This window comes from Opisthorchis viverrini (assembly GCF_000715545.1).
Source record: "Opisthorchis viverrini unplaced genomic scaffold opera_v5_94, whole genome shotgun sequence".
In the NCBI taxonomy this organism is placed as follows: Eukaryota; Metazoa; Platyhelminthes; class Trematoda; order Opisthorchiida; family Opisthorchiidae; genus Opisthorchis; species Opisthorchis viverrini.
Genome location: NW_008751751.1, coordinates 707,459 through 734,413, shown reverse-complemented (window position 1 = coordinate 734,413; position 26,955 = coordinate 707,459). Strand labels below are relative to the sequence as shown.

Here is a 26,955-nt window from a genome sequence, read left to right as displayed (position 1 = left end):
ACGTCGATCATTCAAGCGACAACCACCTGTCTGCATGCATCAGTCCTCGCAGTCGTGTGCGAACGGGTGGATCGTTACAACCCGCGAGTTGCAACAGGCCTTGTTTTCTGCACGCGCTCACACACAAAAACGTGACGCTATCCTTGCTTGTTGCTCTGTCTGCGCACACGAAAATCCACACGTACGAACCTTGCGCCCCATCGGTTTGTGTCTAGCTTAACTATTTTCCGACGTGTGTTGTAACCTTGCCCGCGTCACCTAATCCGATGAGCACTTACTCCGTGTGATAGTCACAATGAAGTGCTCACTCATCTCATAGTATCACGTCCATCCACTTACTTGCTCTTGCTTGTTCATTCTGTGAATGTGCACAGAGAGCAGGTATGTAGTGGAATCCTATCTGCGCACCGCTCGCATTTCGAGATTGCATTCAGCTATGTTTCCCCAAGCACTACTCGAGCTGTCTGTCAGTAGCTTCGGAGGTTATGAAATTTGTACCGACATTCCTCTCCTATCCATGTGCGATTATGCTGATTAGTCCACACCAAAGTTAGATAAGATTTTGAGTTCCAATTTGGACTGGCCTGTTCGAACCCATCAGCTTACGTGATATTGTTTCATGACCCAAAGGAAATTGGACAAAACCTGCTTTCACGAGAAAACAGACTGTATGAATCCAATTCTAGGTTCATCTTGTCGAAGGGACTCTCGAATCCTATTCGAGCATCACAGCACCCATAGCTCTCATCGGATCCCATAACTCCCTGAACCGTGGATGGCTATCATGCAATGGGTGAACCAGGGTCGTCATTGTCACCCCTGGCTGGTGAAATAGCGGAATACTAGAACGTAGAGGTCGCAATTACATGAGAAAGTGTCTGATCCCGAGCTACTGGTTTAGAGGACAGCTGAAACTGGAATTCAGGATGGCATAGCATATCCGGTTGTTATTAATTTGTCAGACAACGTGTGCGCTTAAAGGATGCATGTCTATGTTTCAGTCATTCATGGACTGGAACCGAATGGTAACGATATGGATATTACTCAGCATAGGGTGCGATTGGATCGTAATAGGACATGCGGAGGCATGAGACTGCCATAGAAGTACAATAAATTAACTAGGCACATCCGCTAGATCCCATATCACGCCTTAAGTTATGCTAACCAAATGAAGGAGCAGCAACAGTGACGTGGTTGTAATCGCCTTGACGAATAGTGCAGAATTATCACGATGTGATATTGTACTGATCGTCAAATATAAAGGAACTTTTATTCATTCAGTGGAATGGGTGTGGATCGAGGGTGCACAACTGGTGGCACGGCGTTAGTTTTGATCGCTTTCAAATTTATCCCATCTACCCTATCTGTTCGGTTGGTCACTATTGCATCACCAACAAACTTGATCTCTTAGTGGCACATGTATTCTCTGATCTCTGTTCCGTCCTGCGAGTCAAGCCGGTATATTCTGAATGGCCGAGGATCTGATTCGTTCTCGTTGGGCATCAGCAGCAGTGCCGAACTCGAAAGTCCCAAAAGGGTCGAGGTTGCACAGTCTGGAGGGATTTCAAACATTCTATCATTCCTTTACTTCCTGTTACTCAGTCATGTACATAGTTGGCAGGTGATTCCAAACAAGGATGAAATGTACATTTTCAACCTCGAAACCTCTTAAAACAAAACAAGGAAAGTTTAAGAACGATAAAAACTGAGACAACTTAGAAAATCGCAAAGTTTTGAGAGACGTTCGTTTGATCGAAACGCGTCTTCAGTTGTTGCTTTGACCATTTCTTGTCCAATTTTGATTCCCTCTTGTTCCTCTCCTTAATCAACCCGCTGCAGAAAAGAAAGATTATCACTGCACCTTGTGCCAAAAACAGTTCACAGAAAAGAAAAATCTACAAATGCATATTAATGCTCTACACAAAGGTAAGTATGCTTTGTGGTTTTCAAATCGCTACCGATCTCCGAAGGTATTTTATCTCTGGTTCGATGCGTTTCTTCGCGCGGTCCGTCGGTAGCCTCCAACTAACCAGTTATGCAATCGACGAATAGGACTGTGGTCCAGGCTATCGAGACACTTAGTTACGCTGCAGTGGAGGTTAAAAGACCGTGTCAAAATCGGCTGTTGACAGAGATTATGCCATATCATCAACGAGTTTTTCTCATGGCCCTTGAACGTGGTGTTGTATAATTAGTTAGCTAGTTCGGCCTGATATCCTAAACTTGAACTGAGCATGACTTGCTGATGTAGGCCTTTCTCGTTCCTGTATCGTTTGACTAATCCTTAATACGTGTACAACACGAGTTATGTGAACGGTGTATGTGAACCACGGCTTTTAAGAAGGCTGCCAAAACTTGAAGGTCAGGATGTGGTCGAACTCCGAACGCCTCTGCCACACGAGCGCTTTCGCATTTACTGTTATTTATCAGTTAGGTGTGTATCCAAGGCATTCCAGGAGCCGACTGGTCCTTCCTCAGCAGATAGTCGTCCTAAAATAAAGCTCTTATCCGACGCGTGATCCTTTCTGCTGTGTGCTACTCAGGTGGTCGAGGGAGAGCAGGTCACTGACGTAATGACTCCTTCGGGAATAGATCCAGCCATTAATGGCTTCGGCGAAACCGGACATAAACTTTATGTCCGATTTCGCCATTCACTGGAATGTAAACCGCTGTAGCTGTGACCGCAATCGTTGTCATCGGCAAAAACGTCATTGTGAGAACGATGATGCCTTACTACCACACGATAGCATTAGTTTATTTAGATAAAGCTCTGTAGTGCAAATAGGAATGGAATATGAGATGGACAGGGGCCTATGGGTCCATTACATTCTCCCAAGGCGCCAAACTCTCGTTCAGACAGTGGAGGTAGAAACTGACGAAGTGAACGTCGTTGGTGTCAGCTAATAGCCATCTTTTGCAGCGTTTTCAGTTGAGCGTATTGTCCCTCCTCTTTTGATTTCATATGAACGTGGATTTGCTCGTGTTTTACGCGAAGCTTTGATCAGTTACGAAGTTGTCCCAATTATGTAAAACTGTGTGGTTCTTTCGTTGGTTCGTTTGCGCAAATACGGGCATTTTCTATAGCCTCAACATAGTGAGTTCTTTTCATGTAGTTTGTAGGAATGAGGTTGAGCTCGTGGTTTCTAGTATCTGCTCGATTTCCGACGTAGACTTCTAACATAAAGAACCATCACGCCCCCTAGAAACTAAGTGATAACCATGTGGCATCCTGTTTGACTCTATACACCTACACAATGGATCAGTAACCGAGGGTTGTCACCTTCAGTAATGAGTCCTCCACGTCATTTCCAGACGTTCGTATTTCCTGGATCTCAGAGTCGTTGAATGCCAGTGCTGCCATGCTGTACAATCCTGAAATTCAAAGATGTGAAGATAGTAGGCAAGACGCTGGGTGACATACGCTTCATCAATTCATGGTGCGAAGTAGCTGATAAGACCAGTCCCTATGTCCATCAGTTATATTGGTCACTGTTCCCGCTAGAACCTGAGTTGCACAATCTGTGACGATCAATTAGCCCACTCGAGACCAAGTACTCATTACATGTGAATGTCTAAAGACTGACCCTCTCCGTACGAACTAAATTCCTGAGTATTTGCCCAACCTGAATTAAACGTAGTTCCTCGCCTCATCCTCGCATTTTGAATTTGGATTAATCCCGATATGTTACTTACAACTGGAATTAGTAAGGTGTGGGCATTCGGTTTACTGACGCGAAGTGAAGCCTTGGATGATGAATAAAAGCACGTGATTCGAAGCATCCGGGAAATGAAGCACAAAGTGTATCGTGTTTTTCTGTTTTGTTGTAAGGGATATACATGTATGTGGTTTCGCTACATGCCAAAAAATACATTAAGTTTGGTCCAGAGAAAGACGGATGCTAAGATAGTGAGGCAGTAACTGATGGCAATAGAATATCGCAGCTTTTGTTAAGACTAGTGGCTGGGTATTTGTTATCGTTAATCACTGGTTGACAAAGTTGATTGTTTTCTGGTGAAATAATAAACCGTGGTCACCGTCCCTGCACACCGAACTAACCTAGACTTAGCAGTCTTATTCAATTAAATTCAGCAAACCCCCCACCTCATTCCAGCCCCAGTACGGCTTGTCTTCACCATTGGCATTTTCCAGATGCACACAGTACCCGGACTATACAGCAACCCTCCCTTCGAATAGCGACCTCCCCACTAAAGAGGCTCTCTCATCCGCGTGTCACAAACTTTACAACCGGCTCGATGAACGAAGCGTCAGTTCCTTCCAAGAGTGTCGGCAACTTTCGACAATATTTGCTCTCATACTCCTCGAAAAAAGCACCTTCGGAAACTGAACAATACGATTCCTTTTTAGCATGCCAGTTGATTTTTGTTTGGCTATGGTGATCCAGAATATTCAAGTCCTATACATTCTTCAAGTAATGATATGAACACTCACAAGTATTATAAAGTCAGTCGACCGATGGAAAATCAGTCGAGTGACCAGTAATACAGCGAAATATTCCAGGTCATTAGAAAAACGTCTCATGGAAAATTTGACATCCCTGTTACTCGAAGGTAAGATCGGCTGGTTCAGCCTAAAATATACCAGGCCTCTGCTGAGTTAGCCTACCCAGCGCAATTTCTTGGATTGATGTAGAGGCTCAAATGACTGTTCAGAGATGATCGAAGCTTGTTTGACGTAACTGGTGAAGCCACTGCCATAAACTCTGCGAAATGGATCTTTGTTTCAAGGGATCTCCCAACCCAAGATTACCGAGGTACAGAACCTGGAAGTGGAGGCTGGGTCAACGGGAAGAAAAAACTTCCAACTGCCCGACGTAGTCTAGCAAATTCTATAGTTTTGTACAAACTTTGCGTTGTAAGTGATTCTTTCAATGAATATGCTCAACTACTGCGTTCGGTGGTCGATAACAACATGAAAATCCAGATTTGTTTAGGTAGCACTGTTTGTGTACGAAGGCCATTTCAGCTTTTTTCTGCAAATACCGCACACTGTCTACGTGTGCGTTTTCAAGGTCAGTTTTACGTAAGTTGTGACATCGAGCCACTCAGTTGTCCGTCTGCCCATCCCTCCGTTCGAAGTCAAACTGATGATGATGTTTTTGCGTTGCAGGTCTTCGCCCCTATCAGTGTAGCAGTTGCTTGAAAGAATTCGCCCGAAAATGTGATTTACTACGACACTCCAATTCAGTGCATCGAGGTGAGCATATTGTTATTGACCCAAGTCTTATCTAGTGAATGGTTGGTGCTTTTACCGGTTGAACATTTATTAGCCTAAATGGATTCGTTGATACAGCCTGCAATTATTAATGATGGATTTTTTGGTTCAATTTTGTGAGTCGGTGTGTAAGGGACTCCTTATTGCAATTTATAGATAACTTTAGGATTCCAGTCTAGTTTGTCGAGCCAGGACAGTGACCGTTGAACAACATATCGAACATCAGAAAATCCCGATTTCGGTTGCGTAAATGGAGTAATAGTTGACTGACACGACACGGGAATTCCATTCTAGTCTCGACTCTTGGGCGTAGTATGTGTCGCATGGATTCCCGTGCCTTTGGAGTGGAACGGTTGTTCTAGTGCCCAGTTAATTTAATGATGTGAGATTTGCTGTCATGAATTGGACCAACCTGAATATCCATGGCTGTTCTTGGAAAGGTGCCTGTTAATAGCTCTTAAATTGTAGTCGTTTTTCAGCTTTATTCCCGAAATGACCCTTCGCTATCATTTCGTTTTGTAGAGTCCAAACCGTACATGTGTCCCATATGTAACAAAGGATTCCCACAAAAGTGGTACTTTGAGAGACATGTTGCTTCTGTGCATAAAAGTAAGTGTGAAATTTAAGTGCGAGTTTTTTCACGACTGGTTTTCTGTCTACAGTAAGTGAAGTAAGCGACAACAATACTGATGACTACTTATGTACTTTCCTTGTTTGTGACGCTGGTTTGCTTTCTGCCCAAACCACTGCAACTGGATTTGGCAGACCGAACAACTCGTCAGTGTAGTAATAAAGTGAGGACCGTTCAAAAAGATCGCAGCACATAATTGGTGTGTGGATTTACGGTCATCCCGGCTTGTTGGCACATCAAGCTGCGGTCGCCAAGTACCAATTTCGTAATTTCGTCGGCTACTGATGAACCATATAGTAGTCTAGAGTTGTGCGATTTTTACCATCGCCAGCTTAGCCGTCATCGTACCGCTGCTAGTCTCTCCTTGTCTTCGCCGGGGTACACGCGCGTCCATACTCTGCCTACCACAACGAAAAAAATCGAACAGCTCGGCAAGAAAGTGAAGTGGGATTTAGTTTGAAAGTGAGGATGGATCGGTAGTGCACCCGGTTTGTCTGCCGAATTCATAGGCTACCCATTCAGATAGTAGTCGGAGTGGTGGTAGTGATCGCTTTCTGAATTTGCTGAACCAGACTGTGCTCGTAACCTCAGGCCACCGAAGTTGGTAATTTACCTGACTGGGAGTAGAAGCTCACTCCAATCGATTCATGTTATTGGGTTTGGTTGGAGTCGACTGAATCTGTGTACAGTGGAGGTGAAAATGAGCTAATGCGAACGAATCCAGTTAACAATCATCCTGGGTGATGAACGAATTAGTGGCATTTGTTAAGTGCGCCGGGGGTTCTAAAACTCCAGACTTTCTACGAATAACCACTATTAAAAATTCCGTCCAAAATTGTTTATAGTGAGTTTCAACCGGACCAACACGTGAGTGCCCATAGAATCACTACTTGTTGTATCGTGGGTGGCCGTCTATTGGTTACGCCTGCAGTGAGCCTGCAAGACTATGCGATAAGGAGAAGACAGAGAACTAGGGACACGACTGTATTGTCAGAACGTATATACAGAGTGTATACAGAGCTTATGCGTAAATATATGGGATGACCAAATGGTTACTTATGGTCGTCCACTTGCTCGTTCTGTTCAATGATGGTGTTCCAGTCGTGAACAAGACTATGCGTAAGGAGAAGACAGAGAACTAGGGACACGACTGTATTGTCAGAACGTATATACAGAGTGTATACAGAGCTTATGCGTAAATATATGGGATGACCAAATGGTTACTTATGGTCGTCCACTTGCTCGTTCTGTTCAATGATGGTGTTCCAGTCGTGAACAGTTTCAGCCCCACTCCGCTGGTCGTATGTTGCTAAGCCGTGTTTGGTGAGCTCCGCCAACGCACCTGCTATCCGGACTGTATGGTACCGTTGATGACCTTGGGGATGCGTCATTCCCTGCATATGTGATTTTTCATGTCTGGGCGCGTCCTGACACTACTCCAGTTCAAATATGAAAGTATCCGCATGCATCTAGTTTGAGGCGAAACTTGATGTCGTGAATCTAACGTTCAATCCACGTCTTCCGCCTTATGTCGCTCACGGTTTGCTCCACCTCACTTACTTTTTGGTAAGTCAAATTGAATGTCGGGTGTATGTGACATACTGGACTCGATTAGACATGGAAGATAAATTTTAGTTGTCGCCCCTTGGGGAGGGGGAAGCATTGTTAACGATACCGCTCCTCAAAAATAAGCATTCTGACTCGCCCTTTGATATTTCTGTTCAGTTTTGGAACCCTGGCCCATGGACCTGAAGTAAAACTTCTGGTCGAAATTAATCTCAGAATTCATTTCGGCGAATAGTGCGCCTTGATTTCAATCGGGTTTAGCTAGTTGCACCGGCCTTAAAAATAATCTATAATTTTTCGTCGCCAAATGCGTGTCTTATGTGCGAAAAAACGTCCTGTTTATCCGATGCGGTCCGGAGGTGCAGCCACACCACACAAAGTCCCTTCTCCATCCAATTTTCTTCGCAATAGGGTTTTCAAAGTAATTTTTGTTGTACATCAGCAAATCATCAGTGCCGAACACTGGGGTGCGAGATGGCTCAGTGGTTAGAGTGCGAATTTACTGACATGAAGGTCCGTGGTTCGAACCCGACCTCCGCCTCTCGACTTTTCCTGTCTAGGTTGGGCAACCTGCAATTATCCCAGCCCTAATGTTTCTGGTGACATTGCAGCTGGGCACCGAAAGGGTGATACAACTGAACGAAGAAAGAAAAAAGAATAATCGGACACTGATGTGCTGTTTCTGACTGCAACACGATGATGCACTGAAAATCGACAGTACCAATACGATTGACTGTGGTCAACGCTGAACATACATAGACTCACCTACCCAATGGATCTAACGGAAACCAACTCCTTTTTCCGGCCAATCTGCCTCACACACATTAGAGTACATGGATGTAAGCCGTAAAATGACTACGAATCCCACCAATCGCCATTTGTCGTACACCGGATATGGACCCTGTAACACATCAGTTTTGTGCGTCATGATCGTGCATTCGCGCAACTCCCCAGTTCGTTCTGATCAACCCGAATAGGTTAGGAATCCCCAACGCCACACAGAATTACTCTCCTAGTTTTTTCCACCGAACTACAGGTTTGTGCAATGCACTTCTTCCCAAATTGTCCCAAACCCTTCCCACTTGTTCAAGGCTCGGGCAAATGCTCACCTGTCTAGTTCTTCTTGACGATGTTATTTCTGCGACCTCTAGTTTCCTGTCTCTAAATATCCAAACGTGTTTTTGCGCAGTTCTCTACATCTGGTCGTTCTGCGACACCCAGCTCGTCTTAATACAGCCCAGTTCGTCCTACACGGCCGAAGTGCACCTTGTCCAGAGGCTCTTATGGTTTCTAAGACGGCAATGCATTATCATTCGACTGTTGAATATTTAATTCACCCTCCCCATCGGTATGTCGGAGTTGTTCTCACCCATATGTACTCTTGTTTCTCATCACCCGATTCAGGCTATCTGTGGAAGCAGCCATCACACTGACATAGTTACTGTGATCCACAGGGCATAGCCAAATACCATGCGGAAAATGGTGTTCACTGAATGTTCGTACAAAAGCAAGAGAGACCTTCCCGGTCGAGTTCTCACTTAGCTATGCCTTCTTATGGTTTTTCTTTCTTTCTCTTCATGCACAGCTATCCTCTCCTCGCGCCCTCAGTCTCAACCGCAATCAAATCCGCTCCAGATGCAACAAATGCAGTCACCACCACCGACTCCACAACAACAACAGCAACAACAGCAGCAGCAACAGCAACAGCAACACCAGCAACAACAACAGCAACAGCAGCAGCAACAACAGACCCATCCAAACCTCATGGCTCCGCAGCAACATTTTGCGTTTTTCCAGCCCCACGCCCAAGGGCAGACGATGAATTTACGTAAGTTGTACGCCCGTTAGCGCCCGTTGGTCGCAAGGTTTTCCAATAGAATTTCCTTAACAGGATCACTAAATCCCACATTTATGTAGCATTTCGCGGTACGGCAAGCGCAAGTCTGCCTGCCTAGCTTCACACGTGTGGCGGTATGACAAACGGAACCTGCATCCCTGTTGTACTCACATGTCGTTCGCATCGGCTCTTACACGTGTAACTGGCATTACTTTCTCTCTCGGCACTGTTAGTGACCGACTGCTTGTGTGTGGCGCGTAATGGTGTACAATCGACTTAATCGTTCTACTGACCAGGTGGCCAGCAACTCGTCGCGCTGTTGCGTTTATCATTTTGCTATTCGTTTTTTTCAGCGATGGGCACAATCATTGCCGCTCCTGGAACAGGTGCAACTGCAATGCCCGCTGGAGCCCAAGTTATGATGGTGGCACCAGGCGTGAATATGCCCATGTCCACCTTTTTCTTTCAACCACACCAGGCTTCTCCGTTTGGGAACCAACAGAATGCAGTCATGCACCCCACTGCAGTCCTTCCAGCTGTCCCCACATCACTTATACCTCAGAACACTATTGCAGCCCAGACAAGCCTCATCCAATCTCCGTTCGGATTTACTCCCGTAACTATGACCCAAACCAACTTAGGACACGTACAACCTGGTGCTTCACGTAAGTTCAACGAACCTATTTTCTATTTTTGCTCTTTATGTGTTCATCAGCCACGAATAAGTTGTCGTTACCCCACTAAGCCGTTCCTTTGTTCTTCTTGGGGAGCATCTTTCATATCTTCCAAGTCTGTTTAGTTTTATAACATCACCAACAGTCTGACATCTTCGATGTGACCCTCAGCGATCGCCGGGTGCTCTTATTCATTATGGTTCTTCACCGTTGTGCCTATTTCCACACCTTCCCATTTTTGTTGTTCGTGGCTGATAAAGTCACCTGAAAATGGGTGGTTTTGCTACCGTTTTAGATAGACGGTTTCCTGTCGGTCTATTGGTCACGCTTTTTATCTTTTTCAGCAAATCGACCCCATAAGGAGTACCAGTGCGCCACATGTCACAAGGTCTATCCACGGAGACAGAGTCTTCAAGCTCATATCATACAAGTCCATACGGGTAGGTTTAGCCTATATTTGTTTTGAGTGTCGTTTCAGATTATGAGACCTTGGGATGTATGAAGTCAAATAATCGGAAGAATATTCGAGATCAAACGAAGTTTCTAGCAAAAAAGCATTGCTTTATCTTATGATGGTCTGACCCATTCATCCACCCAACTATCGGAGAGAGAGAGAGAGAGCAGGTGTACGTTCTACCCACAGTGCGTCCCGGCCGACCCAGATAATAGACCATCTAATTTCATACCATCCAGTCTAGTGAAATTCCACTGGTATCTTTATGATTTCCTACTTGTTGACTCGGGATACCGTTTGTTAATTGTAGGTCAGCTGTAAGTGAATTCTCGGCGCGCTGACCAGTACACAACGATTATCTATTGGCTGCCTAGAACTCCTTTTTTCGTTCGATGTATGCTTCTCGGTCGAGCTTCATGACGGTTGTTTTGTCCTGTGATTTACATTCGACCCAACTAAAACTACACTTAATGTAGTTGCAGCGTAACAGCTCTTCCTAACTTTTTTTCGCCCCTGACATATGCCAAGTCTGGTAAAGTTATTTCTTGGCACAGCGGTTTTGTTTCGTACCCTCGACCTTTTTTAATATCACTTGAGGTAACTATGCGAGTCGTTCCAAAGCTGATTCAACTTCACATTCGCGGTGTAAGTAGAGAACGAAAGTGTACACATACTCCCGAAAATTCATCCATTTTGAAACAGATGTCTTCTGTTTCGTTCGTTTCGGAGCTTTATGTCCTCAAGCGACTCATTGAGCTTGCAATAGTTCAGCTGTTAAGACGGAAGATCCGTAGTTCGAACCCAACCTCAGTATCTCAGCTCTCTTGCTATACCCTCTGGTGGTGAGGCACCTAGACACCGACGGGGTGAACGATCAGCTATGCAGCCATTGTCATTGACTGTCAGTCATTGACTGAAGAGTTTCAATTTGTATTCATTTGCCGAATTCTGTTGTGACTTGTAAAAGTATCCGGCTGATACACCCCGTCAGACAGTCAATTCACTCATCATCATCATCCTCTCCGACCTGTTGTGTGAACATGAATGTATTGAACAACAGACAGTGTGATTGTCCAGTGCTAGAGATTCCTCAATCATCCAGTTGGTCACTGGTGAACAGTAAAGGCTAACTGATACCACCGTAGATTATGGACAGAGTAGTCCCTGATTCACGCCCTTAGGAAATAATGATAATAATAGTAATAGTAATAATGCCAACAATGGTCCAGCTGTAACACCTTTTCGGCACCTGGTTGCCATGCCACCAGAGGGAGGCACAAGGTCCCTAATATTGCCAGGTTGCCCAAGCCTAGACAAGAGCAGTCAAGAATCAGAGATTGGATTCGAACTGCGGACCTTCCGGTCAGCAATTTCGCACTCTAAGATTGGATTCGAACTGCGGACCCTCCGGTCAGCAATTTCGCACTCTAACCACTGAACCCTTAGGAAACATACAGATGGCACACTCTTATTGCACCAGACACTTGGCCACCTGGACTCTCACATGCAGATGGAATTCCCCGGACCGTGCTTGTCCGGCTTACTAGGCATGTGGCCGGTGCGCGAACACCACTTTTTTCAAAGGTAGAATTTTTTCCTGAATACCTATGGGAAATGCAGGTCTGAAGGTCTGCCAGGCGGTTAATAGTACACTCTCATCTGTCGTCAAGCCCACATGCATTCACTGAGATTTCAAGTGCATTCATTCATTTCCCACAACTGTCTGGTCTGACCTGATTGTGAAGTTCGACGGGCGTCGATTGTCTAAACAACCCTGTCGAAAAAAGCATCCGGCTTGGGACTCGTGTATCATCCATTTAATTCCATGGTCGATAACACGACTGATTTATCGGAATGCCGTAGATCACAAACGGGAATGATCCGCTCCGTAATTCTGGGCATGATTGGTTGTCCCCCAGCGTCCTCAGTGAAAGGATCGACTGGTTCGATTACCAGACGACAGTGATTGGTTAACCATGCCAGACGCAGCATTGAGGGGATATATTTTACTGGATTAGGCAAAGTAGTGAGGTTTCTCCGGTTCAACCATGCTTTTGGTTCACCGAGAATCGACTTCAAATTTTGCATCATTAAGTTAGGTATGTCAAATTATGAAGCAGAGACTTTTAAGTAAGACGGTTTCCGGACTGCTAGTGCTAACGACGTTTTCTTACGTTACACCAAAGATTGTGTGCAAAATATCGACTTCCAGAAAATCCTTAGAATTCCTACCATTACCTTTGACCCAACCAATATTTGCCCTACAGAGGCGCTTTGCAGCAGAATGTGTGTACTATCAGAAGGCACTGAACGGTTCCAGCATCTACTGTCAATTTCATTTTGCGTTCCTCCCTATTGTCATCGAAACAGAAACATCTCATCAGTTGGGAAAGTACTCATCCAATAATTGTCCTTGCGCAGAAAAGTGTATTTGGTTTCGGCGAAATGCGATCGTTTGCAAATTATATTAACTCAACCGAATCTCTTGATTGTGATATTCTTCACAGCATGAACGAGCGGTTTCAGCAGCCTCTGAACTGATATGTTACAAGTAGTCATAAGTAGTGTGTATTCTGTATTCGGTTTCTAACTGCTTCTCTTAGGATTAGGTGCTTCCTGATTTCCTCTGACACCCACTTGCCGGTCAGTTTCATTCAGAGTTTTCGGATATGAGAGCTGTGGGAAATCAAAAGTGCCTGTAAAAGGCTACGTGTTACTTAAGACAGTTTTCAGTCGAGTTCAGAATAGAACTAGAGACTTTCCGAGCAACGAGTTCCGTTAATCATCAAGAAGTTACCCATGCAGTAACACGCACATTATTCCCAAGTTGCTTGACTATTGCAATAATTTCCGCTTAATCTTGCGTCCAACGACTATGCCGCAGTGTGTGGGCTCATACAGATAGGATGTCGGGCGATTCTGCTTTTTGCCACGAGGTTAGTATCTGATAAAATATATCGAGAATGGGACAGAGCTGTAAACGTAGACCATTGTTACAGCACATTTCATTTCCTATAACCAAGCACTCACCGTCTTTCTGTGTCTCTGCTAATTGATCCTGTTGTTTTCCGTTGGCAGATAAAAAACCCTACGAGTGTCACTTGTGTCACAAGGGGTTTGTGAGGCGTTGGGATTTCTACCGACACGTGAATTCTGTACATCAAGGTGGGTTACCCGCACCACTGTTTCCCGTTCGGTGATCCGCCGAGTAGAACAACAAAGCTAATTTTCCTCATTGGGTTGCGCAGATTCCACTATTTCCTTCTCTTCTTGTAACGTTGTCGAGGAGCCGTCGTACACATGACCGAGTTACTCTCAACACCGGTTGAGAGCAATCCAGTAACCAAGCATTCTGTTTATTCTACTTCTTTATTAATATTATCCCCGCAGTATTGATAGTGTAATCTAGATTTAGCTGCAATACTCGATGTGTCCGTTTTCAGTTTGCAACAAACCATTAGCTTGTTTTAGGCCAATTTCTTCCCAGTTTAAGCTGTTAGCCTGTTGCTGTGATTCGCCCCGATGTACTGTAATGCATGACCGAGTACTCTCAACCCCGGTTGAGAGCAATCCAGTAACCAAGCATTCTGTTTATTCTACTTCTTTATTAATATTATCCCCGCAGTATTGATAGTGTAATCTAGATTTAGCTGCAATACTCGATGTGTCCGTTTTCAGTTTGCAACAAACCATTAGCTTGTTTTAGGCCAATTTCTTCCCAGTTTAAGCTGTTAGCCTGTTGCTGTGATTCGCCCCGATGTACTGTAATGCACGTACCTGATGCCCAACCAAAGACCAAACAAAATCACTGGGGAGATGGTCGGTCATTTGCAAATTATATTGATGTTTACGAAAGACTTGACTTTCATTCAATCGAATCTTCCGTTAATAATCTCTTCAACTATGAAGATGACCTCGTGTTTTAGTTGGAGCGATATTCAGAATATCAAACCACTTTCTTTCACGTGACACTACTTCTAAGGTCGATCAAACCTCTGGACGATCAACCACCTGTTTCGCCCTTCTTGGGACTCATGAACCTCTGGACGATCAATCACCTGTTTCGTTCTTCTTGGGACTCATCGAATAGGCCTGCACTTTAGATTTCAATCATCGTGCACGATCGATTCAACTGAATCCCAGTTGAGTCTCCCGTTACACCAGATTAATTTACAAACGAGTGTTTATCGACACATACGAACAGTTTATTGTTCATGGAAATTTGAGGACCAGGCCTAAAGGTCGTCGAAACTGATAAGAGGTTGTCCAGTATTTTCATCAACCTTATGATTAATGTCATGTGAAGAAAAAAAGTTTAGTAATAGTGTCGTTCAACGTGTTGACTTATAAAGTTGAATCACTGAGATGTTTTCTCTTCGAGTCGTCTTAGTTTCTTCAAAGTACTTCGTGTACGGTTCTCAGATGTGGGTTTCCTCTAAAGTAAAATAATTGGTAAGGTTTTCTCCACAGAGAATACTGTCTCTGTCTGCCATCGTTCACGCTGTTCCACGCATTTCCCATCTTCCGCGGTCAAAACTGCCTCACAGCCAATTTTCCGTAGTGAAAATAGACCTCTTAGCCTTCAGGTACATTCATCATATGAAATTACCCTGAAACACGGCTAAACGCGCCACACGACTTTCCCAGAAGGCTTTGGTAAAAGTTAATGAGTTTACCAGACCCTTCAATCGGTTCTAAACTTCCGAATTGATGGAAGACGATGTACAACTGTTTCCTTAGATCAGAGACGGTGACTGAGCGCTCCTCACCTCAAGGTTTCAATTTCTGTTGGATGATGTAAACATTTCATGGAAGCGGCAAATACAAGACGGTGTATAATTTAGATGGATTCTAACTCCCCTTGTTTTCAACCACAAGTATTAATGAGAAAACACCTTGCTCTCCACATTCTGCTTTAGATAATGCCACAAGTGCGATCGATCCTGACAAAACCGAAGAATACCTGGCTTGGATGCGTGGTCGACGCTCTTCGTTGGATATTAGCTGGGAATGTCTGAACGCCGTACGTCCTGAACTGACTCGCATCAAGCCCGAAGAGCCTCTGCATTCTCATCAGACTCTAATTCATCAGGTGCAGCAACAAACCCACTCCCAGCAACAACCTACATCCCAGCAGCAGCAACAACAACAACAACAACAAGCCCAGCCAGCCCCGTCCGATCCGATGACAGATCAGTTTCAAGCCCAGAACGACCTGAATAATATGGTGACTCCAGATCTCAACAATCTTTAAGATGGTTTAGCCTGTTTCTGTCCATCCTCCTAATACTGGACTTTACTCACGACTGTATGTGTATATATTATGACACTTCTGACGCGTTGTATATAGAACTTAACCCTACATTTCCACACGAGTCCTCCTTCATGCACTCGCTATGCACGTGTTCTCTCCATCAATTTCTTCGGCATTCCTCGGATATTGATGAATGATAGATCTTCTGTGATGTTGCTGTTCAGTCCGGCCGTCCTCTTGACGCACCTGGCTGGAGTTGGTTTGATGTCCCGTTTTCTCCCTTGCATTTTACGGAAATTCGTTGCTTCTTCGCCCTTCTGTTCTTTGAAACACCCTCTCTCCCTCTCTATACATATCCATAAAAAGAACTTGTAAAGATTTATATCCTACACTCCTCATGTTGTGTAAACACTGTTTTGCAAAGATCAGCTTGTTTATCGGTGTGTGAGATAGACCCCGTTTCTCCCTATCGTTCTGGTTTATTTCGACCCTGAGGTGACTAACACGCATTTCGCAATGTGATTATCTATGTCGATAAAACTAGTTTCTTATGTCAGAAATTATGGGATTTCTTCTCCTGACCTAGTTCGGGCGGTCTTCTTGAAATTAACTAAATGGGATAACTGACCTTCCCACGCAGTCTTGTTAAAAGTAGGTGAACATTTACTTCGTTCCACCTAGTTAGCCACTGTGACCAACTGTATGCTACATGAACCAAGCAGTCAGCGATCCTTGAAAACGCTGTCTCAATCTGGTTGCCGCGGAACAGTGGTACAACTCACCGTGAAAAGGAACCTTGATTTCCACTGCACTACGCAGATGTTCCGCGTATTTGGAACAGACTGCAAGCACAACCTCTCTGTGCTGACCGGTATTTGTCGCTATCTCCAAATTTGCTCTGAGATTATCAAAATGAGTATTAGGGTTTCGCTGATCTCCCTGAAATCAAGGGATGTGAACAAATTTTTGAGTAGCATACGGTTTTCTTTATAAACAAATGGACTGTGGCACTATCTAGCGCTTAATTGTCCACTTTCTATATTGCTTCACACCGGCCATCTCCCGCTCAGGGATTATCTGGTTTCGTGGATATCCTAACCTTTAACCGACAGAGCACGATGGTCGATGATTAGACTAGTAAGTCTCGGTCTCTAGTCTTGGTTTCGTGTGGGTGTGGACCGTGGACAGCTTGCAATTTCAGGCATCCAACATTCGGACTAACATTCTAGATGCAGGTCTTCAGACGATGGCGCTAATCTTGATAAGCTTTTGAGGCGAGAATAGCTTCAGGGAAATGTTTACAACCGACCGAGAAATTGTTGTTTCCAGAGTTGTTTGGTAAGTAATCGGTGAATTTACTGCCAGACAGCATTTCTCTCGACACAGACCAAACGGATGAGCCTCCAGGTCGCCCATGCACTACCTTCTGTGCCACTTAAAATTAGCAAGGCGGGTGTCCTCAAAAGACCAATGGTGGGTGGCATAGATTCGCCACGAGCCAGCCAGATTCTGTGCTGGTGTTCCAAAACCAATTATTGGCAGGTCATGCAAACGCAAAATTTGTATGGGTTTTTAAAAAAAGGAACTAGATTTCATTCAGAGCTGGACGAGTTTCTCGTTAGCTTTGATGTCAACTCCATGTGTACTAATGTCCCTAAAGCGGACGCTCTGGAAGTAGCGAGGTGGTTTTTACTGGCAAACGACGTTGCAAGAATGAACGGAACTCCGCCTAGACGAGATAGTTGAAGGTATAAAAATCTTTAAACATCAGTCACTTTGTTCTTGACTCAGTCAAGAACAAGGTCTAGCAATCGGATCCCCAATATCTCCGTGTTCGGCCGGTGTGTACGTGGAAGACTTCGGCCGATGGCTTCAGCCAGATTGGTTTTTCTTCCAGGACTTTTCCCACGTTACGCAGGTAACAAGTTTGACGTGATTGGGTGCTCTAAATTTAACGGATTTTGCCAGTATCTTGACACTTTGGATCCTCACCTCAAGTCTAGCCTGGGACTATAGTTTAATCCAGGCGCGCTGTCCTTCGACTGCGTGGCACACAAGATCGATGGAAAATTAAAAGCTGCCGTGTGAAAGAAATCCTGGTTAACATTTGGCACTGGTTGGAAGGGACCTCACTGACTGATTCATCGTCTATCTTAGAACGAACCTGGCAGCTAGTTCACTTGACCTGATGAAAGTCGTGTCAATAGTGGAACGTTGCCCAGGCATGTATTGACCGACTGTCTAGCAAACCTTTCTGAAACGGGGACAGTTGTGGTTGGGAATGTCCGTCCCGCCGGAGTCAGCGCCAGAGCATTGATGGCAGGCCTGATCCTTTGGTACATAATTTTGAGGTATTGTGACGCATGCTCCTTCACGCAGTTGTTTGTTTACTTTTCCCGTGAACGGTATCCTTAGGAATATTTTACTGAGAGATAATTTGGAGCTGAATCAAATACCGCTCTTTCTGTCTCCTCAGCTTTCACACATGAACCAGCCAGTCCAAACAGGCTTATCGAAGGGAACATGAGTCTTATGGGTTATCACAATTTTCCGAGAGAGAATGACGAGATAAAACACTAATGGATATGGGCGAATAGTGCAGTCCATCCTACCAATTTCAGCAGACGATTATCTCCAGCGAAAGGGAGTTCCGGTGAGTCAGCCAGCACGGGCTTAGAACTGAACGCAAAATCATTATCCCAAGAAAGTTCTGAAGGCAGTCGGTTTATAAAGTCAATAGACGTTAAGCACAAGTAGGTGTCAGATTTACTAGTTTCATTGTAACTGGCTAATCTGGAGTTTAATGCGTGAAAACTAGAGCACAATGGATGGTCCGATGGATCTATGTCATCCCGAATTCCCTACGCATTAATGGACGGAATATTCAATTACCGCTGATAGAGCAGGGTGCAATACTTACGTAAGTTTGCATTCGTGGATTCCCAGTGGTTTGAACAAGTATAAGAAGTTTTTACCGGTGTCTTTCCACCAAACATCGTTGCCCACTGGGTACGGGGTTCACGTGGGCGTGCTTGGGGTTATAAGCGAGCTGCATGCGGATCGGATCGGATGTGTACACCGAGAGTGAGCACTAGCCTCGCACACTCATCGATGGTTCGTGGAAATTGAAAAAAACGTCCATTTGCAAGACGTAAAGTGCAACTGACCAGGTGATTCAGCCTAAATACCCAGTAGCTCGACGTAATGAGGTTTTTCGATTTAAAACGAGCGTGACAAACTGTTGCTTGCTTCCTTCTAAGGATTGAACTTTCTAAGAAAAGGTGTGATTTTGGAGACAGGTCTGTGCTAAAATTAAAGGATAACCGAAACGTTTCACCTTGTCTACTTCTCGTAATGCGCAGTATTTCTAAATGATCCCATGTCTGTACATCTGGTATTTCGGCTTTCTCAATTCCCCATGCCATTCCAAGCCATTGTTCTTCTAATGAGGCTCGGCGATATATTGACAACTGATACAAATCAGGAAATAAAAGTGTGAAAAAATAAAGCAGCTTAATAAAAGAATCTCGGTGGAAGATGACGGAGACGGAACTTGTGTTGCTGTGATCCAGGTCAAATCACTGACAGTTGCTTTCCCATTCTGTTAGGTCGAATGTTGATAAGATATTTTCTGTCCCCTTCAGTTCGATGTGCCGAACAAGAGCCCGACGAATCCGACAGATTTCATTATCAGTTACTTGAATTCTTTGATCCGGCGCTACCTATAAAGAGGAAGGAAAGGAGAAAAGGGTATAAAGTGTTTGCTTGGAATATCCGTCTGTCGACATATGCGCTCACAATGAATACTTGAACGCTTCAGGATAATGGCATCGCACCCTGCCTCTTCTGGGATAGAATAGGAACCTGGTCATGTGAAGACATTCGCATATCACGTATTATTTCTTAAATATGTCAAAAATGGCGACCCATGATCCAAATCTTACGTCCTCGTGAAACACAAGACGTCTGTGGTATTGAAACAGGAAGCCAGTAAATCATAACAGGCTGTGTATGTACAGCGGACGAGTATTATGAAAGTACTTGCATCTCGAAATAGATCAAAATGGCCCAATATGCTATCCAGTTATCGACACGCTACCCATGTCCTTTCCGTGAATTTTACTGCCAGTCCGAACCCTATCACGTGTAAGTCACTTGTGGCTTGTGACCGCGCACATGTCGCACCATGTGAGGGCTTCACACCTGACATTGGGACTGAGCTGCCAAGTCACGTGCGGTCTATCGTGCTGGTTACACCTTTGGATGATGGAGCAGGCCGGACGAAAAAAACAGTCCAATGGTGTTAGCGAACGATGTCATGTGAATAGCCCCGGAGTCAACACAGCACCTTTTTGTGTTAACGTGCGATGTGGAGGAGAACCCAGAAAGAAGTAATTCAACAGACCAGCGAACAGAAACTAAGAAAATCAGAGGGCAGAAATGTGAAGTCGAGAGTCAGAAAGCTAAAACAGTAAATTATGCCACGTTGCAACGATGATGTTCGGTCTTGACTGGTCGATGTCCAGGTTAGTCTTATTGACTGTTTTCTTCGCCTCCGTATATGCATGCTAGGACTTAGGAGCCCAACGGCGATGTCATTCACAATGTTGTTTAAGGTAAGGCTTGAAATGCTGTAGTCATGCGTTTAGGTTGTTCCGGTGAACGCGTCCAAAAGACTAGCCTCTGCATTTTATGTAACCATTCGAGGCGTTTCTTCTGTGTCCGGTCATCTTTGTTGGTGCATTCCACAAACTGATCAAAAGCGATACGCTCATGGCTTGTTAGCTGGTCCAGTACAGGTCACTGCTCAATGGTAATCCGTTCTGGATCACACTTCATAGATTTCAACATGTCCATTTAGGTTCGCGCGTTTCGTTTGAGTGAATGTGTTAGTCACTGAGGAATTTCGGGAAACACGTAACAGCGGTTTGGGTGACGTGTTCACTGGTGCATACCTTAAAATTTTGTTTCCTGTGTCTGACTGCTACAAGAGACTGTTGTGGAAGACGGACTAACCGCAATCACAAAACGGTAGCATCTTTGACAGGTTGACCCATGTAGGAGGATTTTTTCTCCCGGACCCCTTATTGCTTCGTTCTTCGTTTTTTTCGTCCGTCACATTTTGTATTGCAATAGCTAAACCACGTTCCTGGAGAACACTCTATTCGGTCATTACTCTGTTATTCTATGGAGAAAGCTTTCATTGTCGCTCTAAAGAGAATGGGTTTTCGTGAAAGCGTTCGCTGTAACGGATATGGACTGTGAGGAATTCCCCGAGTGATTTTAACAACAACCGTGGCTCAGATAACAATCGGTTGTAAAAGGACTTTTGCTGTGTTGAGAGCAACGGTGGTTCAGTTTATGATAAGTACCACTAAGTACCACCTAAGTACCACCTGTCTTGTTTCACAACCGGCCTTTTCACAATCCATTTCCAAACCCTGTCTTGTTCTGACGCACGCATCCGCTTCAGTAGGTTTCCTTTCAGGGGTTCCCTATCAGCGTGCGGAAACTACTTGCACCACTTTTTGCAGGGTCCAATTCTTCCACCTATGTGTCAGTTCACCCTGTTTTTTAAACACCCAGAGCACAAACATGTACCCAGTTACTTTCTTGGTGAGTTGGATATGATGTATGTGGGCTGGTGTTAATTTGCCGTTGCCCCCGAAGCTCTGTCAAGACCAACACCGGGAATAAAACAATCAACGGTGTTGTGGTAAAATAGGATTGGGCCTTGATGAGGAACATTTGAGCAAGGGTAAATCACCATCAAAGTGCCGCAACACATACTGCGTCTGATATGATGTTTTTTTACAATCGGCACCATGTGAAAAAGCCTGTGAAATGTTTCACTGTATCAAGCAGACCCCCGACTTGATGAATAATAAAATGTCACCAAAGTGAAACGGTTTTCTCGTTGGAATGACCCAGTACGAAACACGAGGAGCCTTAAGAGACCCTGTTGCCTACAAGTGCACAAAAAGAAACTATGGAACGTGGTCGTGGGGCCTACATTTTCATAAGGTGGAAAAAATTCCATCTAGATGAGATTAACTTGGCCAGCAAGACAGGTTTTTTTGATTGGCCCCTTACAACGTTGCTTGTTTTGTTGTCCATCATATTGCCATTATCACCCATCCTCAATGAAAATACCTACACCTGAAGGCACGCGCTAGAACCTCTGCTGCCAGTATAGTACTGTGGTAACTGACGCCCGACGAGTGTGTTTAGACTTTTGCCCCCAATTTGACAGCACCATTGTGTGCGCAAATGTTTGGACTCGAGTAGTTGCCACCATCCAGTCTCCCACTGCGTCTTGATGGGGATGTGTGAGTTTGGTGACGAATAGCGTACTTTATTTCACCAGGTCTAGTGCCGGTAAGCGCGTGCCCTATACAGTCATGCTGTCGCCTGCCCAAGCGAAACTAGTTGTAACAAGAAAAGCCTTGGCGTTGAAGTGCGAAATTCGGGCGATCGAATGCTACAAAAGGTGATATTTTAAGTATCCCTCAATGCCAGTAATAACAGATGAAGCTAAGTTGAGGAAGTTAGTCATCGAATAACAGCGAAGCAATATGGAAGCGAGTGCCATTAGTAACTGGCAATAACACCTCAGCTAGTGTAGCAATTCTGCCACAATTATTCGTTAACAGAGCAACTTCTTGGTGTTTGGTCGAAGAAGTGGAGTTACGTTCGGAAAAGATATGATTCAATCATACATTAATTCCGTTTGTCTTCGTTGGGCGAACCTAATCTAAGGTACTGCGGGCGTTCTTCCTTTAACTGGGGTTTCCCTTACTTCAACGCTCCGGCGATGTCCGCTTCTTCTCAGACTAAGTTCACGAGTGACTACTGGTGGTAGGCAAGTAACCGGTATTAACTTTCAATACTGAATTTCTCGTGGACGCACCAACACATCCTTCCTCTTTAGACATTTTACGTAGAAAGTGCGATACTGCCACAGACGTTGACCACGGGTATTTTTCGGCCGTTCATCTGTTGGAATGCTGACTAATGAAATCCATTTCTGAACACACCACATCCGAAGGACAAAACGTTCGTTTTCTAGCTAGTCATAGGCAGTTCAAGCTGTACGCCAAAATGCACAGGATGGGGCTTTTTAGGTTTATTTACTTTTTTAAGCAATTCAAGAAACTGAGTACAACACCTGGAGAATCGGGGAACAGTATCAATCTAATGAGAAGAGAGCACATTTACTTTTGCGAGACTAGAGTATTTCTACCCATCTATAAATCCAACTAGAAAGAAATTTTTTGCTCACCAGGTACTTCACAATTATCCTGTCTATTATTGAATAGCCACGGTGGACAGGATCGGTATTGATCGGAGGCGAGATCTTTTGGGAGGGAAGCTGAGTGTTTGCTTTACTACGCACCATGTTGTACTTACTTGGATGCTTTGGTTACTTGTTCTGTGGGCAGATGAATCTAGTTGGAGAAAGGTAGCACATAATCATATGACTGGGGATTATGACCAACCACCGAAAACAATTACTTTACCAGAATGTCAAATTATCCGTAGAAAAAACAAAACGCCGAAAGATTTTCGACACTTTCAGACTTTTAGACCTTTGCCCTAAATGTCGGTTCTTGTTCTGAAAAGGCTTGCCAGGTTTCTCTGACCAGCATCTGTAAAGCTGGCTGAACTTTGTACGGATGGCGTAAACTTAGTCATTGAAGACTGACTAAGCAGGTTGCCTCTAACCAGCAGCTTTCGATGGTCAAGTCCCAGTGGACCAACCAGAGCACGTGTGCACGATATCAGTTTTCATCTCTACTTTTTCCCCATACGAAGCTTTATCAGAATGTTAGAGACGCAAGCGGTGAGTCTAAATCTCTTTAAATAATGCGACCAGTTTAGTTGTTCAGTTGTTTAGCTTGGGTTGCTACCTTTGGATTACTTCCACACTTAGCTTTTTTCTGAATGCGTCAAGAAAGAACGCAACAAAAGTGGGCTTATCTACTCATTCCTGGTCCATATCCTGTAAGAAATTCTATGAAAACTGAGTAAGCGCATCTCAATATAATGCCTGGTAAAATCAACTTCATTTATTCTTGATTATCTGGATTTTATATCCTAAATTAATATGATCTCGCCGAGGACTTGATAAGTATGTTTACTTCTGAGATAACGCGCTCGTAACTGATAGAAAGATTCATGTGACTAAATCCCTGTTGGTAAATAGGGATTAGAAGTCGTCTCTCTATATTTGTTGTTTGCGGTTGCTGCAGTTTATTACCGTTATTCATTCTGGTTTTAAGTATTTCATCAGTTGTGAACTGGTTTCTGAGCAAGACAGCTCACAGAAGCCGGGTTACAACACTCAACCAGTCATTCAGAAATATATTCAATGTTAACCGTATTCTTCCAATCACTTCAGCTGTGGAAACCGGTCAGAGGATGAACTTCCTTGGTTCACAGCGTCCTTCAGTCAGTTGTCTTTCTGGCACATACGGTTGAAAATCCATATGCGCTTAGAATCCACTGTGCGATAGCTTCAGTAAGAAGTCACAAAACTAAGTGGATCCGTTTGAGTTTGGGAATGTGTTCGTACTAAAGAGGGACGAACATCCTGACACTTGTGTGCGTCGTGCACAGCCACATGACAGCGCTAGAAAAAGGGTTGTTACAGGGAGGTCATTACTTATTTCTAACTAGTTTAGCGATTAGGGAGTGAAACTATTGGCCGGAACGCCCATGGTAACAACCCACCTATGACTTTTTGATTGCTCCTGTCTAGGGTTGGGCAACCTGCAATAGCTCAGCCGTCATGCTCCACTCACGTTTCACGCAGCTTCGACTAAAAAACTGTATAACAACCCAGACTGGCGCAATTAAGGGGTGAGAAGATAGCCAACCGTAGGTAATTTGTTCCACGGGCATGCACAAGGTTTTTTGGTAGTCTAACTGATGACACACAACACTCCAGTCCACTATGACCTCCAAAACGCCCAATGAGCTCGGTCACATAAGACAGCCAATCAGAATAACTTGTTACGGGTAGCTTTAGGTTTGAACTTGTTGAATTACAAAGGGACTTGTTACAAGACCGTGTTTGACAGAGTAACCTCCTGGTCTGCCTACATGTAGATCAAGAGCGGTTCGAGTATTTTGATCGAACTGATAACATGTTTTAATAAATAATGTCAATTCACAATAATCATCATACCAACTACAAACGAGCCAGATCTCTTTAACACGTAGTGAGGTTAGCAATATTCACAAAAACAAACGTCGGCAAGCGATTTATAGCCGGTAGAAGTGCAAACGAGTTGATAAGGTTTAACTGCCTGCCTACATTTTTGAACTACTGGTCGGTTAGATCCCGAAAATCACATCAAGCGGAATGACTCTTTTTACTGGAAACCATAGTATGTAAACGAAGAATATTTTCGATTGGGTTATCTGAGGCGCAGATAGTTAATTGTGGCTCTTGATTACACACGTAAATAGACAGAATCACAGGCAGATAAGAAAAACTAATTTCAGGTTCGTCAGTCCACTTCCCCCCTTTTCTTTATAGCAGGGGTGATATAAAAGTTGTCCTACCCCAATCTGTTTGAGCAGTGCGGGAGTGACAGACTAGGCTAAACGAAATCAACTTTAGTTGAATATGGATCGAATCAAATAAACTACATGTAGATCATTGGTTGAATATCTCCATGTTCAGAAGCTCTTGCATGATTTACCTTCAGTTTCTTCCACTTCGTTCTCCATGGGTGTTTTGTCCATAAATTCCCTTAAATGAATTAGGAATTGTTCGTCTGCTTGTTTGACAAGTCGTTCCCGTTTGACCAGTATGCTTGCTTTATCTGGTTCTTTGTCAGGTTCATTGCCCTTAGATTGTCCTTTCAACTACAAGAATGAAGGCACAATGTTTGGAATTTATTAGGAATAATAACACTAGAGGCTTGTTAAATATCCGCCCTTGATCTTCATTATCCTCTAGGGAGGTCTGATTACTGGATAATTCAGGAGTGACACGCATAGAAGGATACTGATACCTTTTTTGTAGAAGATAACTAAATAAAAAATTGTTGACCACTTTGGATAAACACTAGTAATTAGTAGTGGTAGTATATGGTACGAATATGGTAGATAAGATAGCCTTAGAAAATTCACTGGGCCACTCCTATTTTTTGGCATCTGGCTTTTCTCTCTGCTTTTCAATTGAGATTTCATCTAACAACAAGGGTCAGTCGACGCAGAAAAAAACGAGAATCACTGTATAACTGTTTCACCTTGTAGTGCGCACCTTGTGAATATAGCAGGAGATATGAACCTGACATCTTTCGGCAAGCAGTTGAAGACTTTCGTCGACGAGTGCTATTAGCTCACACTTGGACAGCAATCAGTAGCACTCCTCCATCAATCAGGCAAGCTGAACCGTGTGTCAACTGACTCTTCGAGTGGCGAATTTTCAGACGGAACGTTTATGTACCTTGCCAATTATTCTGCTTTAGCTACTTATAGTTTTTCCTGGACTGAGACAGGCGGGCCAATAATAGCACTTGCGTTTTTCGGTGCGATGGTTCGAAAATATCAAGAAGTATCCTCCAGCGCTCCACAGCTTCATTAATTTGTGGAAGACTACCCTGTATCTTTTATTGACGGAATAATATTCGAACCGGAGTCGAAGTTGAAGACGCCTATTTATGGATTCGAACCCGGTAGCCGAAACGAAAATCTACTGTGTTAACCACTGGGCTACCCGAATGATACATAGGGGCTGTTCGAACGTTTAAGGTGACTAGCTTGAGTGAAAATGAAAAGGAAAGGAAGAGCATTGGGCTGATCGAGGCAGGCAACAGGAGAGAAGTTCAACTAGCGAGAAAACCGTCACGGGGTGGTTGCCAGGCTAGTCGCTAGGACAACAACAACACCCAAGTAACTAAGATAACCAAAGGGAGAACACGGCTCTAGGATAAGAGCTCTGTGGCATTATTTCTGTCATGGCATGCCTAAACCATCTAATCATGGGAAAAAGTTGTGAAGAATGATTCACAATACCGAATCCGGAACAAACCCATTAGTACTTCCGTAGGATCTAACTGAATAACAACATGTGTCCCGTAAAAAACCTATTGTGCGTTCAACTTGGGCACAGATGGCGATAATGAATGAGAGAAAAATCGACAGAACTGCCGTCCATCAAGACCAAAACAGCTGTCGACAACCCGAACCTACGATGTCAATTTCGGCAGAGCAACTCCAATTAATTTTACAGCAACAACAGAAGCAGTTCGCAGAAGCTCAAGTGAGGCTTGTTGAATCTCTGATGCGCA

The 26,955-nt window shown here is 44.1% G+C and overlaps 2 protein-coding genes across 2 annotated transcripts in view; one reads left to right on the top strand and one right to left on the bottom strand.

Moving 5' to 3' along the window:
- Positions 1-16,207, top strand: part of T265_05195 (hypothetical protein) — a gene marked incomplete at both ends in the record, with an annotated part of 37,526 nt that extends 21,319 nt beyond the window's left edge. The window contains 8 exons of the mRNA XM_009170139.1: positions 1,840-1,926; positions 5,129-5,215; positions 5,756-5,842; positions 9,016-9,258; positions 9,621-9,932; positions 10,286-10,381; positions 13,474-13,560; positions 15,315-16,207. Coding sequence (XP_009168403.1) covers positions 1,840-1,926; positions 5,129-5,215; positions 5,756-5,842; positions 9,016-9,258; positions 9,621-9,932; positions 10,286-10,381; positions 13,474-13,560; positions 15,315-15,649 — 1,334 coding nt within the window. The remainder of the gene's footprint in view (positions 1-1,839; positions 1,927-5,128; positions 5,216-5,755; positions 5,843-9,015; positions 9,259-9,620; positions 9,933-10,285; positions 10,382-13,473; positions 13,561-15,314) is intronic.
- Positions 16,208-19,100: 2,893 nt separating this feature from the next.
- Positions 19,101-26,955, bottom strand: part of T265_13712 (hypothetical protein) — a gene marked incomplete at both ends in the record, with an annotated part of 13,906 nt that continues 6,051 nt past the window's right edge. Inside the window, 3 exons of the mRNA XM_009170162.1 lie at positions 19,101-19,371; positions 23,060-23,097; positions 25,360-25,525. Of these exons, the coding sequence (XP_009168426.1) occupies positions 19,228-19,371; positions 23,060-23,097; positions 25,360-25,525 (348 nt within the window). The remainder of the gene's footprint in view (positions 19,372-23,059; positions 23,098-25,359; positions 25,526-26,955) is intronic.